Source organism: Episyrphus balteatus, chromosome 1 (genome assembly GCF_945859705.1).
Source record: "Episyrphus balteatus chromosome 1, idEpiBalt1.1, whole genome shotgun sequence".
Taxonomy (NCBI): Eukaryota; Metazoa; Arthropoda; class Insecta; order Diptera; family Syrphidae; genus Episyrphus; species Episyrphus balteatus.
Genome location: NC_079134.1, coordinates 159927747 through 159944565, shown reverse-complemented (window position 1 = coordinate 159944565; position 16819 = coordinate 159927747). Strand labels below are relative to the sequence as shown.

The following is a 16819-nucleotide window of genomic DNA, read 5'->3' as shown; positions in this document are numbered from 1 at the left end:
TAAATTATTATTCTTTTGAAAACCAGTTAATACCACAATTCATAATCACACTAGAAAAAAAAACATAACAAATTACATAAATAAAAAAAGCCTTCAACTTTTTTGTCAATAGGTGGTGCGATATTTGTGGTTAACGAACTTAAAAAAGTAAATAAAAAGATATTGTATGTACAAAATTATTGTCTTATTCTTTTAAATTGGCAATGACAATAAAAAATTTTGTCAAAACAATAATCATAATCATATGGGTACACGCATTTTGGATAATTTTGTTAACGATTTCCCGAATGGAATTAATGTGATGGTGATGGCGGCACGCTGTTTTGGCTGTGACAAGAAGTCTTATAACATTGGCTTGACAGTGAACTTGAGTGTCTAGCGCATATAATTCATAGCTCACCGCGCATTCGATGACACTTAACAATGACAGGGCTATAGATCTGAGGTGAATTCCAATTAGCGAATCATCACAAGTTAATCAAAATCCAAACAATAACTACAAATATGTACGACGATGGACGAGTACGAGTATATAAAAACTTTAATGAATTCAGTAATTTTTTTCATTAAGTTGTTATGATTTTAATAATTTTATTTATTCAATAGAGTCGTGATGTTCCCATCACACCTCTCTCTTTATACAAGCTATATACAAATACTAGATTCTTGATAGAGTTAAATAATCAAATTCTCAAGTCGTTGATAATTGCCAAACTAACTGGTCGCACAGTCAATTTAAATAATAATCGCATTTTCATTGAGATTAGTCAATAAAATATTTTTGCGATTTGTTTATTAGAGTTATCACGTGGAGGGATAGTAGATAAATATTAAGAGCTTCTAAGTCAATAGTTGAAAGGAATTTATACTTGTTGGTAAAACAAATATTGTTTGAACTTGCAGTGGAAATTTTACACCCATTATACCTATTGATTTGTCCCATTTTACTTGCTATATGTAGGACAAGTTCAAGTTTAACAAAATTGAACTCGAGATAACTAGCACATCGGCACTATTTTGATTTTGAATAGAAAAAACTGGGTTTTTGCAATTATGTTTGTTTGTTCAAACATTAAGAACTTCATTTTTTTCTCAGTACAATATGTGAATATGTTTCGAAATGTTTAAGTATAAATCAATATTTAAGGTAGCTTAGATCCAAATCATAGAAGACCCAGTCAATCCAAAACCTTTCTTGCAACATTAAGATTTAAGAGTCCATATTATTGTACTCAATGCAAATATCCACTTTTTTACTTTGTTAATAAGAGTTTCTCAAAAAAAAAGTTTTCCAAAAAAATAAAAAAATTAAACGTTTTTGAGTTACAACAGTTTTTATTGTAGGCTTTAAGTCAATAAAAACTGTTTTAATCATGAAAAGTCACTTACATTATTCAAGAGTTTTTGAGTTAATTTACTATATATTTTTTGTTTTTATTAAGTGATTTAATTTTCTAGGTTCCAGAAAGAAATGTCGTGTTAATAAATTTATTGATTGCAACAATAAATGCTATTTTTTATTTCTGTTTTTTTTTTTTTTCATTTCAACTTCGAAAATGAAAGATTTGATTGCAATAAAAGTGAATTGGAGAGCACAAATTTTATTATCAGCCTTGTTGTCAGTATCACGTGAACAAAATTCCACTCGGAAAAATTAAATTTCAATTTTCCCCTATTTTGAGTTCCGGGCGTAAAGTTGTTCACATTCGAAAAACTTCACGCATTTTTAACTTTTTTTCACGTAATGTGTTAGGTAGACGATAGTTCATTTATCACTTAAATTTTTGTGACGAACAGAAAACTTGTTTAGTGAAAAATTTAAATTCCCGAACGTGAAACTCACGATATCTTTTCAAATTCTGGACGAACAAACATATTTTGGGCGGAAAAATTTTCACTTGAAACTCAGGATAGGGCTGAATAAATGTATTTCAACCTAACAATAGTTTTTAAAATGTAGTCGGACAATTTCTAAAAAACCATACAAGTTTATATTGAAATTTGGAAGAAAATGATTGATGATGAGTTTAAACTTTACTTCCTTCATTCGGGTTTGGAATACTTTGCTTAAAATTAAAACTTGTTAGCTGTAAGTGAAGTTCAAAAGAAAAGATTTAAATACGATGAGGAAATATGATTGGTGGTCCATATTTTCTTCCATAAAAAAGATTACATTGAAAATTACTGACCAAGACTCAATATTAGATTGTCATCAAATTAAATACTCACAGTTACATAAGAAGTTCATTTACAACGACATTATTTGCAGCGACATATTTTATTATTTATAGAATATTAGCCCGGAAAGCAATTGGTCAGAGGCAACACGTTTATGAGTTTTATTCTCTACAAATAGAAGTGCAAACAATGAAGGGTTTATACTTTTGACTTATTGTAATAATTGTATTGTCCATTGTAAGTACGTAGAAGTATGTATAGTGCATACCTTAATGTTTCCTTAACTATGACAAATAATGTATCTATTGTCGGAATTTGTGCTTGTTACGTAACACCAACAATGAGGCAATGAGACAAACTATTGACTCTACGATATGCACAAAGTCATCAAATGAAATCGAAAACAATTTTTGAATAATTATATACGGGTGCTAGTCACTTTAACGTGGGAATATTTAATTGCAGTTCAAAACAAAACAACTTCAGTTTTAACAAATTCTTCAACTTTTTTAAAACCCTTCACGAACAAAAATAAAAATAAGAAACATAATTTAAATAAGTTCAAATTTGTATTATCTTTGATCTTTCAACTTTTTCATTAGGTAATGTCCAAAGATTGAAAACACATCTTTTAAGACAGTAGAATTTCTTTTAGGTATTCGACAAGGTTGTTGCCTTGGAACCTTTTTTCTTTTTTAATATTTTATAGAAAAAATTTGTGTTTAAGTTTTCATTTCATGAATAAGAATGTATAAACACAATTCTGTATTCCATTATTCTACTTTTCTCTTAACCTACATACATTGAAAAAATACTGTAAATTAAATTCTGTAATTCAAAATTCTATAAGTCCATCAGTATAAAAAACTTTAATTAAAAATTCTTAAAAAATCTAGCAATACCTAATAAAAGAAAAAAACTGCTTTGAATTGAAACCTTTTTCCTAGATTTGAAAATTCTAAAAATTTTAAAGAAATTTTTGTTTTTGGTAGTGAAAAAAAGTAAGCACTAAAATACAGAAGTTTGGAATGCAAAAATTTTGGAAAACGACTTTCAGGTTTCAAAAATTAGGAATTTTTTTCATAATTTTTATTAGATATTGTGGCAAAATCCATTAAAAGTTTTGAATTTTTCAATTGTTCGATTTTTAAGCAATTATGGAAAAACCTGGACTAATTGCTTTTGAATTTTATTAGATAGAATCATAATTATTTTGTTTCGCGTTATTTAGAGCTTTAAAAGAACATTAGCTCATAAGCCTCAAAAATACAATTATAATTGATAATTATCAGTAAAATATTTAATGACATAATTAATGTTATATGCATAAATATAAAAATTTTACTATATAATTAAAAAACCAACATAAAACTTAATTTGAATTTGATTTGACTAATTTCATTCTACCTACCCTCTATATTTAACTTGAATATTAACAATAAATCAAAATAAATAAATAATACCGACTTCATAAATCTTCTTCACACTGAAAGATTTTGTATACAGAAAATTTAAATTCCATATCTTCCATAATTCACCTGTTGCTATAAACTATCAAACTAAATCATATTTAACCATTCATTTCCACTTTTTTACACCTCCAACCGTCAACCAACCACGAGAAAATGTTTTTGTAGATTAACAATTCACATCAACAGAGAATAGACCGCCATGCCATCATGCACTGCCACCGACCGCCATGAATTCGCTAATTGGTAAACAAAACAAACCCACAACCCACAATAAAAGCGATTGCCGGCCACTAAGTTAAGTTAAGATTGTTTTTTTTTTTTACAATTTTGTGTTAACAGAAAATTGTAAACAATAAACCAAACTCTCTCTCTTTTTTTTTAGTATGAAAATGCTTTAAGTTAAGTCTCTCTTGTATCTGGCATAATTTAACTGTCTAGGGTTGCCATTACTTTGATTTAAACTTTAAAATATTTTTTTTTCTGCTCATAGTCATTACCATGATTTCCGTCATTTCATTTTGTTGATAATATTAGCACGGAAATGACTTGTACAATTGAAAATTAATAAGGTACTTTTTTGTTTTGTACAAGTGTCTACAAAGTCGAACTATAAAGACACTGTGGTAACCCTAACAGCCATGTTTATTTCTCTCATCACATCATTAGCAAGTCTTTTTTGTGCGATCGACAAAACGCGGGAATAAAGGTAAGTGATCATCAAAGTTGTCGGTTATTTTGTCGCAACATCTTGACGGATTATCATCGCGAACGGGCTAAGACACAAAACTAGGCAACGAAAAAAAAAAAAACGTGTGTAACGTGTGTGGGTGAACAAAAAATACTCTTTTTACAAAGACTGAAATATTTTACAACAAAAAAATTACCCACGGATAAATATATTCATATTTAACCCTGATTAAATCGAATAATGTAAGTGTTTACAGTAAAAATGAAAAAATGTTTTTAAAATCCCAACAATCCAGTGTTACAAGTTTTATTTAAAGTTCAAGTTTATATAGTTTGTGCGTAGATATGAATAAATATCATCAACTTCATATGTAAATTTTAACTCCATGTGATTTTTTTTTATTTTATTGATTTTGAATGTTAAACGACAAACCTATTTTAAACAAGTCAAGAATTAAATGGCTTCAAAATTCTTGCCAAGTTCTTGATGATGATGATTTGAGAATTCCAAGGTTGATATGAGTATAAATGAAATTCATGAAATAAAAAAAAAATTTGCAAAACATGCAACGAATATTAAATATTATTATTATTTTTTGAAGATAGTTATTCTGATACTCTCTAGTTGGTTGTGTGTTTATGTTAATGTGTTCCTAGAATTGTGAGGTATTATACACAAAATAAATAATAAAAAAATATTACGTATACGCCAGACGTTAAGTGCACTTTTCATATTGATATGCATCTTCTGAAGGATGAACTGATAGGTACTCTATACAAGAGAATGTAAAAGATAAATAAAAATGGTTATTAATTATTCTTAAATAAATAAACGTGTGATTAATTATTATTTTTCTTTGCATTTTAAACATCTGTGTAGATAGTGAAATTGATATGTGAAAAGATGAGCTCAATATTTTTACGATTACAGTTCAGACTAGAACAATTTATTATTTTCTGTGATTTATGTAGGTTTTTGACTAGTTTAAGATTGTATTTTCTAGATATCTTTTAGTAAGGTAGCATCTTTACTTAGTTTTCTTTCAATTATAATTTTTTTTAATGTGTATTTTGGTTTGGGCTAAAAAATTTAATTCTGAATATCTTTCTTTTTCCAAAAATGTATTTCAAAAATGTTTTTGACAATTTTCAACACAAAAATAATTTAGATCCTATAGATTTTTCCAATTTATTGTATTACAAATTTCTCCGTCATTTAAAACTTAACTCAACTATAACTCTATAACATGCATAAACCTAAAAAAATATGAAATAAGAATATTTACAGCGTAGATCCTTATTTCTTGAAATTCGTTAAAAAAAAAGCAAAATTTTTAGAATTTAATGAAACACGTAAAAATGAAATCCTTATTTAAATTAAAATGAAAAAAAGTGATTAAAAATAAATTTAGCAGTTTTAAAAATAGTTAAGGTTACATTTTAACGTACAAACAAAATTTTTAAAAACAAATTTCTGTTACATATTTATTTTTTATTTTTTCATAACTTCATTTTTTAACTTAACACAGCTAATACTTGAAATGCTTTATTTATCCTAGCTTATTGAAAATAGGTTACAAAATAAAATTTAATTAATATTTGCTTCATAATATTTAAATACATGCAAACAAAAATCAAATTGTATTTTTAACTTCCTGCTTTAAGGGGTAAATGGTTATTAATTTTGAAATGTTGAGTTGAGTTGAAATGAACAGCAAACTTTTTATTACTTTTGAATATTTTGTGTTAAACTTGAAAAGTAAACTTAGTTTAAGAAATTTACTTTAAATTAACTTTTCGTATAAATTTCAATTTTTCAAGAAAATTGTAATAACTCAAAAATGTTATACATGTATGAGAAAAGTCCGTTTCGAGTGAGATTTTTTTTTCCTTAAAAAATACAATATTGTATAAATACGTATTAAAAATTCAACAGATTAATTGGATTACATTAAGGCCTTTTTAAAACCTTGTCGGTTTTATTACACTGGTGGTAAAAACAAATCAGGACCAAGAAAGAGATTTATTCTACACCGTCTAGTTTTTAAAATCATCATTATTTTCGCTATAAAGTTTCAAAAACTAAGTATCGATGAAATTTTGTATGTTGTTGTTTATATATTTTCAAATTATGTGTCGCTTTTTTAAATCCAAATTAAAAAAACACAAATTCGAATTTGCTTGAAAACCATTTTTATTTCTGTTAAGAGTGTTAAGCACTAAGATTTGAAATATCATAAATTTCTATTCCAAACGTTTTGAAGAAGTTTAGTTAATAAAAAAAAAAAACAAATTAACGATGATGAAATTCGACGTTAAAAGTACTCAAAACCTCGTTTTTGACCTGTTAATAATCAAGTATTTCAAAAAGACCACTTGTCAGTAATGTATTGACTTTGAATTGGGACTAAGAATACAAAAATCCTATAGAAAAGTATAGTTATCTGACGAGTGTGCGATAACTGCTAAATACTAAGTTTAATTAAATCGAGCCATAATTTTACTCTGTGGCTCTTTAATCAGTTAGACTACTACTCAAACAAGCTTATGGACTTAATAGTCATCCTTATTAGTTTCTTTGATTGAATCAACAATAATAGTTTTCATCGGTATACAGAATTCAACATAATTATCATCGTAACATGCGCATTATTTGTTCATGAACTTAGATATATGATAGTTTTTCTCACTTTTGTATGATTTGTTTACTTAATTGGCCCTAATGAATCAATTAATTTTTGAAATATTTCCAATTTTTAATTATTTACAAAAAAATTGTTAATTTGTGTGCAACGACCAGAATGTTTTTTTTTACTTTCTTCAACCCCATCATACCACACCTGCTAGTCTGCCACCCACAGGTTCAGATTCTTTAAGACTTTAATTATTTGAACATTTAAAGTTATTAAAATATACACTAATAGAGATCCAAACCAAAAAGGTGCAGCCGATTTCATCAAAAATTCTACATTGTGCATAATAAAAAAATGCAGGCGTTTATTTATGCGATTTTTTGATGAATTCAATGAAAATTTCCAAGAATTCTTTTCGAACATAATGAATGTGTATGGATATAGAAACCAAAAGTTAGGAGTGCGCCAAAATTAAATGTTTAAGAACTCAGTTTTAAATGTTTAACAAAAAAACGTAAAAATAATTGTTTTGGTTTAGATTTTTTAACTTATCGACGTCTACCTTCTCATTCCTTGCTAGGGTTAGATACGTTTTTTTTTTCTTTTTTTTTGATATGATTATGATGAAAATCAAAGGAAAGCGATTTTTCAAAAGGTCAAGTTTTGTTTTTTTTTTTTAACTTACAAAAAAGATAAAGAGTTGACGTAATAATGTTGGATTTTCCGCATGACTTAAATAAGTCATTCAAAAAAAGTACAGTCAAATATTAAGTCTGTATGTTTTGACCTCAGATCAAAGATATGGAAGTAATCTTATCGTGAAACAAATAGTTCATAGATAAAAAAAGCAATTGCGTAAACTATTTGCTTTAACATTTCATGAAAATATCGTGCTAATTACAAAGAGAGTTTATGTATGCATCTGCACATAGAAAGGCTTGACAAGTAAATAAACACAATTTTTGTTTACGTGCTGGACTTTTTAGCACAATCACACTGTATTGCTATTCCGTGGCAACAATCCAAACATTGTTGTTAAAATACACATTAAATCCAAAAAGAGTTAAAAGCTTCTTATGTCATTCAAAATGAATCCAAAAAAACTTAAGACTCTTCTTTGTTCTTTAAACTAATCTATCTGTCTCCGTGATGCATGTAAATCACCAATTCAGATAAAAATCATATAAAAATAAACTTTGAAAACAATTACTTTGTCACAAATTATAGAAGTCTGGAAGTGAAATAAGAATTATAATTGAGAATTGAATGAACAATAATATTTCCGCTTATGTGCTTAAGATAATAATTTCAAATAGAACTCCTTATTGTGAATAGTTGGCGTTTTAATAGTCTTTTGCGTGCTTCGCAAAATACAAATTTAGTTGATCATTATGGAAAATTAATTTTTCATAATGTATCCGCACCCTAGCAAATGTTCTAAGTGTTTTTTTTTTTCACATCACAAATTTAGTTTAAAGCTTTCAAGTTGAAGGTTAAATGTGTTCAAATATATAATGATATAAGAATTATGTTTATTCACAATCTTTATGATTGGATTTATTAGCACTTTTTTTAAGAAATAAGTTCGCACCTCAGCTCTTTCGTTTTTACTATCACAATGAAATTGTTTCTTTAAATATTAAAACAGATATTGTAAAATATATTTTTATGCAATAAAAACAATAAAAAATTCTTGAAAATAATTCGAATTAAAAGTGCTAATTTAATTCACATACTATTAAATCAAGTTCAAGTTCTAAGAAATGGCATCTTGTAGATAAAACTGGAAATTTTTCCTTCATATTAATTGGCATATCGACTCTAAAGCTTGCACAATTCAGGTCAAAAGATTATGCCATCTCTCCCAAGGATTTTTAATGGTTATTTAAGAAATTTACGTGGAAGTGACAAATATTTTTGATTCGCATCATCTCAAGTCCATTGACCATGTGGTAAAGTCAAAATAAAATTTGGAATAAACCAGTTTTGAATAAATGCTATTCAAGAATATTTACTCAGTGTGGTGAAATATGTATTCGTTTGTTACCATTTTTCTTTTGAAACAAAACACAAATACTATTTGATATATTTATGTGCATTGTATGCATATTTGCAACATTTTATTCAGTCAAAAATTATATTATCATCACTGCTAAAAACAAAAGTAAACAGGTCAGTTAAATATAAGATTTACAGATATTGATGAGCTTATCAATCAATTATTGTGTCAGGCAAACATATTGGATACAACACAATGTATGCAGAAACAAGTTTGATCTTCAGTTGAAGATACTTATTTGGATGACAAGAATTTATGATGCAATTGAGATGATTGTTAAACATATTAACATTCTTCTTTACCATAAAAGTGATACAAGGTTGAGACATAAAAACACTAAGAGTATTTTTGTCATTAATTCTTATAAAGCGTTTGAGATTTTGAGTAAAATTACTTTTAATTCTAATCAACATACATACACATTATGTATGTAACAATATTTGGGAATAAAATTAATAATTCAAAATATAGTATAAGATAAATCTTTCTAAGAGTAAATAAATAAGTTAATAAAAAAAAAGTATTGTGAACAGTACATAAGTGGTTTTTTTCCTAGCACCTATCAGTGTATGTTGATTATGAGTGCATAAAAACAGAACAAATGATCATACACTAAAAAAAAGTATTGCAAAAACTACTATGTATACATCAATGACTCTACAAATCTACTACCAGTAGCGTCAAACTGCAATGTTTTATTGCAGAAACTGCATTATAAGCAGTTAAATTCTCAATAACTAATTTAATAAAATTACTTTTTAAAGTTTCCTTTTATTTTTTACAATGTAACGTTGTTATTTTATTGCAAGTATATGAAAAGTTCTTGATTACATTGTTAACTAGTCGCCACTACGTATTGAGAAATACACCGAAAAAAAAATTGATAATAAAAGCTATCAAATTAACATTTTTCAGTGACAAAAGTCGTCCAACAATTAAAATATCAATTTTGATATTTTATCATATCATTTTGATATTTTTTAATTTCAGGTGGGATAATGAAAATCTCACTTTGACAATTAAAATATAATTTTGACATTTTTTTGGATAGTGAAAATTTCACTTTGGCAATTAAAATATCAATGTTGACTAGATTTTACGTTTTAGTTTATTATAATGAAACCTATTTCTTTCCTTTTCTTTTTTATTATTTTTATTATTTTAAGTATTTTCTTTCTTTTTTCAAAACATTACTGAAAGTGAATATTATTTACAAAATAGTGGTGATATTATTTTTTCTATTATAGGTGATATAATTTAATGTTTTGTTATTTTCTCCCAAACTATGTGAAGTAAAATCTTATTTCCGATCAAATTTTCTCAGTAAATCATACATTTTACTTCGAAAAAACACAATGCGCCTTTAAATTAGTACACATTAAGAATTTTGTATTTAATATTTTTCAATAATTTGGAATGAGAAATTGATATGAAAAAATGATAATAAAATATCGAAAAAAATTTCCAAAATGTGACATTAAATATCATCCTTATAATAAAAATGTTGTTTTAACATTTTAAATATCATAAAACACATTTTATAGAGCATTTTTGGCTGATATTTAAAAAATGTTAATTTGATATTTAAAAAATGTTAAATTGATATTGTTTTTTTTTTCGGTGTATGCTGTCATATATGTACAGACAAATCTGCTCATATTTTTATATATGTATACATATACAAACTGCCTTGTTCAAAGTAATTCTATGTATTGTAATTGTAGCGGACAAAATTAATCTACGACAAACACAAAAAATTGAACTCATTATTCACCGAAGAAATCAAAACAAAAATAAAGACACCTTACGTCCGTCGTCGAAGAGTTAATGTTTAAGCAAATCTATATAAAACTTGGTGTTATTATGTGTTATTATATAATTATGTTATATTATCTGGAAAAAAAATATAAAATCTCGTAAATATGCGTTAACATTAAAATTTTAATTGTAACATGCAGAAAAAAAACTTCCGTTTCTACCTTATATCTACTACAAAAACAGTCAATATGTTTTCACTTGATCTTTTCGTATTCCGTAATTCGTCCCCACTATACCCGTGACACACTGCAAATATAGATAACATGGTATAAATCTGTACCACAGATGTGTCAGAGAATAGCATGCTAGTGCCGGACAAATACTCGAAGGTATTTAATGTAGTATAGTATCCATACTAGGAGTGTGCGAACAACGATGGTTAATTTCTTTTCTCATATGTTGACTTATTAGGTCTTTTTTTTTTAGAAATAACTTTAAAGAAAAAAAATTAATGAGGTTCTTATCTTCATTAAACACCGTTTTTAAAAAGGTAAATACCGAAACTTTCTGGTGTATACATATGTATTATAATCTAAGCTATTCTGATCAAACTACATTTTTAGTTTTTCTTAAGAAATTAGGATAGTTGAAATATGGCGTTGCCATTTTTTGCGAAAACTGACGTTTTGGTTATTGACGAATATCTCGTTAAAGGATGAACCGATTTTATTCAAAAAGTATACATTGATATTTTATATTATCTAAAAAGATTGTGTTTATTCAAATTTAAAAAAAATAAAAAAATGGGAGCAAAAATTAAAAAAAAATATTGGTTCATGATTTTTTTTTTTATATTGTTCTGATTTCTAACCAAATCCATTGGTTGGCTTATTTTTATATACATTTTATTATTTTTTGGGTTTTCGGGGTTTAAAGTTTAAACCCAGAAAACTACGAACAATTTCATAGTATTTTTAAATAATTTTTTATAATTTGTTAATATTATTTAAAATTTGTAATCTGATACATATTACTAAATCGTACACATATTCTCCGTATTCTTGTTTATAGTTTGGCTGCATTAAATAAACCCATCCAGCTCCAAGAAATTAAATAGCTTTTTTAACGTGATAAATATAACAAAACATCTGTTCTAAACAATACTTTGCAATCAACGTCCTTTAATTTTTTTTACAAAATCATAGTAATGACCAGGGATAGGATCTTGTGGACCTAAAAACTTAAAAAAAGGCAAAATAAAACTCCCAAAAAGGCATAAAAAGGCATTTATTGAGAAAAGAATGAAATATAAAAATTAATTTTGAACATTTATGAGTTTTTTAAAATTTTCAGTTAACAAGCGCCTGCGATTGTCCCTTAAGAGTGCTCTAAAGGAGCTAAAATATCTCTCTACATCTGTAGAGACGACTGGACCCCAATTAAAGAACTCGACATCGCCCACTTTAACATTTTCCGGGTGCTCTGGGGTCGAACTACGGCATACGTTCGTTAACGTTTTGACTATTTCTTTCTCTATTTAATTAGAAGAAAATGATAGAGACATAAAGCGTCAATAGGTTAACGTACGTATGCTGTAGTTCAACCCCTGGATTTGTGTTCCAATGTATTACGCAATTTATTTGTTCAACTCTTTCGAGTCCCTTATTTGCCAAAAAAAAATTGATCTGTATTTCTCAAAAACATCTTTTGCTACTGCCCCTTTCGCAGCTTCCAAATCTCTCTTGATTATGTCCAAAATCTGGAGAACTTCTTCAAATCGAGTATTGTAAATTAAGAAAGTTAGCTTTTGAACTCTAATACGTGTCGGTTGTTTGCCGCGCAATAGAACGTAGAAGACAATAAATGGTAGCAATAGCAGACAAACAAGTTGCATAGGTAGATCTTTTCATTCGAATTTTGTTTGTGTGGGGTAATTAGTGAATTTTTAATATAGAATAGATATATTGAGCAAGTAATATACTGAGTAAGTTAGCTTTTTGTTTGTATATTTGAGTGTTTTGTGTGTAGGCATTACCTTTAAGACGCTAAAAAGATAAAAAAAAACATAGGAAAAGACAAAAAAAAGGCAATAACAAGAGAAAAGGCAAAAAAGGCATTAACGAAAGAAAAGGCAAAATAAAATACATACTAGGGGGACGTGAAACGTGTTTGTTTTTAATCTATAATGTCGTACGATTAAGCAAGAAAAAGGCTTTCTCGGTTAAATTTTAATTAAATTTCAAATTTTAACCTAGATTCTTGATCAATATAAACAAGTTAATCGGTTAAAATAACCTTCTTAAATGGTAATTTTAAACAATTTAACTTAACCGTGGCGACTACGTTGATTTTAGCAACGAGAACTACGTAGTTTTTAGCCGAGACTACGTTATTTTTAACACATTTCATTTAACCCAATACTTGGTAGGTCCATTATTTTTCTGCGTGCATGTGTATTTACCTAAATATTTAATGATTTTATTTTTATTCACTGTCAGTGTTGTAACTATTAAAAAATTAATTATTTGATTTTTGAACTAAGACAATCTGAATCAATTAAACCAAATTATCTATAAACACTGCCCTTTAGTAATAAATGTATGCTCTTTATTTTCATTCATAACTTGTAATTTTTTTTTTACAAAATAACTCATTTTTTACTAAGTAATAATTGACAGGTTTCAACAGCAACAATAATAAATATCACCTAAGATTTTAAAACATGTTCTTAAAAAACAAACGCAAATTCTAATTAAAATAGACTTTGAACTTATTTTCATTGTGTACTCTGCCAATTGTTTATTTGCAAAAGAATCTCATCAACTAATGTAATTCACTTCCTTAATCAAATTAATGTTTAAATCGAATTCCTATCCCAAAAATTGTAAGCAATTAAACATAATCTGAGTCACTTGTATACTAATTAATATTAAATTACATCAAGTTTGTTCTAATGTTCATTAAGATTAATCACAAAAAGAAGAAAAAATAAAAATTGCTCATACGCCCTGTTGAACACCAAGAACATGATTAGTTTTTCTTATGAAAAAAAAAAATACTATAATTAATTAAAAACTAAAAACTCCAAATGAAAGTAAACAAAATAAAGTCAGTTCACTTGTATTTTCATCGTAATCGTGTGGAATAAAATACAGACTTTAGCTCCAACGAACCGATGATATGTTCCAATAAAATCTCACCTAAACCACACACAACTTAGCCATAATCACTTCTCTTTAATAGCGCACGATAGCTTTTTATAAAAGAGTCTCTCAATCGACCGCATCTCATTCGAAACAATTAGATGCTTTTCTGAAAAAAAAAAAATAAAAATCAAATTGCTTCTCGTGAACAAATCGTGAGCAACTAATTAGCATTGGGGATTCATTGCTTGGGGTATAATAGTGAGACGATAGCAGGGGGAGAATTTATACTACATATTACCTATAAATAAAATTTAAAATTACACGGTCACACTGGACTAAAGCAATTAATTTATATGTAATTTTCTATTGCTTATTTATTTTCAGGCACTGATTTGATCATTTATTAGCCAAGTGAGTCTTTAGGAAGCAATTTGAGAGTAGAATACTTCTATCAGCGATAATGCATCCGCACATTATTTGCATGCTTAGCTGTCTCTTGGCAGCCAGTTGTGCCGCACAGCAGACATATTTCAATGGCGCACCACCACCGCTACCCCCTTCGGGACCAACCGACCAAGAAATCTCGTTGAGTGACAGACAATTTAGAGTCGTCTACGAGTGGCGAACAATCGACTTTGCTTACGCGGATGAATATCAGCGCGGACGTGCACGTCAAACTGGTGAATTTATCGAAAGGAATGCTCTGATATCGGACGTGAAGGCGTTTGCTCAGCGCTTGTATGTGACACTTCCACGAATGATGCCAGGTGTTCCAGCTACATTGGGTTGGATTATATCGCCTGATAATAATGGTAGAACTGATCCTCTTATCGAACCATTCCCATCGTGGGAGATGAATCGCGAAGGGGATTGCAGGGCGTTGCAATTCGTGCAGGGAATTGCAATTGATGCTGATGGATTATTGTGGGCAGTTGATTCAGGCAGAATTCATACATTAAGTCCAGGTAAGAGAAATATAAAGATCATTTGACTTTTTCTAGAATTCAAGGTTTATGGTTTTTCAGATCGTCCAAAGACAACATGTCAACCAAAATTGATGATCTTTGACTTGAAGAGGAATGGAACTCTGGTTCTTCGGTATGATTTCCCTGAAGAAGTTGTCTCCAGGGGAACCAATTATCTCAACAAAATCGTAGTTGATGATGCTTATGGTGGATTTGGTTATATCACTGACAATAGCGGTTCAGATCCTGGAATTGTGGTTTTCTCACGAAAACTTAATCGATCATGGAAAGTGAGGGAACCAAATTCAATGAGAGCAGCTCTTAACGCAGTTGACTTTGCTGTAAATGGAACAAGTCTTCGGTTCTCGATTCACATCGATGGAATTGCTCTTGGGCCATATTACAACCCGAATAGTGGCAGTGATAGTTTGAATATCAACTCACCGAAATTTGTTAATGAAAACTATGAACGTAACGTCTATTACTCACCTCTCTCGAGTTATCATTTATACTCAATTCCTGCTTCGATCCTTCGTGACCCTGAATTCACAAGACGATCAACTGCAAGACAGGTATTCGAATCTGTTACCGATTATGGTCTGAAGATATCCCAAACAGACGGTATGATTATGGACAATCGTGGAATACTCTATTATGGCCTCCTAAAGGAACATGCCATAGCTAAATGGGATTCTTATCAACCTTTTACTCCAATCAATCAGCATGTAATAGCTAAAGATGATGATTATATTCAATGGGTCGATGGAATGTCATTCGATGAGAATGGTTATCTTTATATTGTGGTTAATCGGTTGTATAACTTTGTTGCTGGTCGACTTAATCCAAATGAAGTGAATTTCCGCATACTTCGAGCCAAGACTGGAGGTTTGGGTTATACTTTCACGAATAGTCCAGGAGTTGGTAATATTGGACCTGTCGGTTTTGTACCTGAAGGTGAACCCTTCGGTAATTCTCTTGGATTTGGTTTATCATCAACGACGCCATTTTATAATCCTTTAGAAGGACGTGATCCATATTATAATGCAGCTTCAAAAGCAACATTTGTAACGGCGAGTGTAGTTTTAACTTCTTTGTTAGGTTTCCTTCTTCGTTAAGTGTGCGTATCAATAATATTGTACTTTAAAAAAATGTGCTCAAAAAAATAAATTATGTAAGAGTCATCAGTATTTCTTCTTTTGCATCGAAATTTTTGTAATTTGTTTTGTTTTTCAAAATTATATCTGATAAAAAAACAATATTGTGAGCATCTTCATCATATCATATACCAAAAATGTACTAAAAATACTTAATTATTAAAAAAAAATAAACTAAAAAAAATGGAAATAATAAAAGAAACAATAAATGTAAATAAATTTAAGGTCTTAATTTTAAGTTTATAGTTTGTATGATAAAATATTGTTTTTTAACAATAAATAAATATTTTATTTAAAATAGATTTTTGATTTTTTTGTCAATTGTTTTAAAAAGATTTTAGGAAGGCAATAATGAAATATTGAATCTCTTCAATGCCACACAATAAAGTAAAGCACAATTTTAACGTACATAATTTTGGTCTTTATAAGAGCTGGTAGACTTTATAAGTATACAAGATCACCAAACCGAAAACTGAAAACACCTGGCGTTAAAAATAAAAGATAAAATGTAACATTTATAAAATTTGGTTAAAACGTTCTACATGCAATTAAAATTATTAAGAATCAAAAGGGTCAGCGGTCAGTACAATTTTTATTGAGTAAAGTTTTTTTCTTAGACGAGAGGGGATGTGGAGCTAAGGAAAAAATTGCAGGTTTTTTTTCTAATTCCAGTGCAATCATTATATTTTACTTGCTCTATAGATAAGGTATTGGTTTCGTGTCGAAAAAAAAAATTTGAGGTTTCAATCAAAACCAGCATAACGATG

The 16819-nt window shown here is 28.3% G+C and overlaps 1 protein-coding gene across 1 annotated transcript; it reads left to right on the top strand.

Annotated features, from left to right (window-relative positions):
• The first annotated feature begins 4373 nt into the window (after positions 1-4373).
• On the top strand, positions 4374-16243 carry LOC129906032 (protein yellow-like). The gene is made up of 3 exons (XM_055981655.1): positions 4374-4580; positions 14318-14898; positions 14959-16243. Exons 2-3 carry the CDS (start codon positions 14394-14396, stop codon positions 16011-16013), a joined length of 1560 nt encoding a protein of 519 aa, XP_055837630.1. The 5' UTR covers positions 4374-4580; positions 14318-14393; the 3' UTR covers positions 16014-16243.
• The last annotated feature ends 576 nt before the right edge of the window (positions 16244-16819 follow it).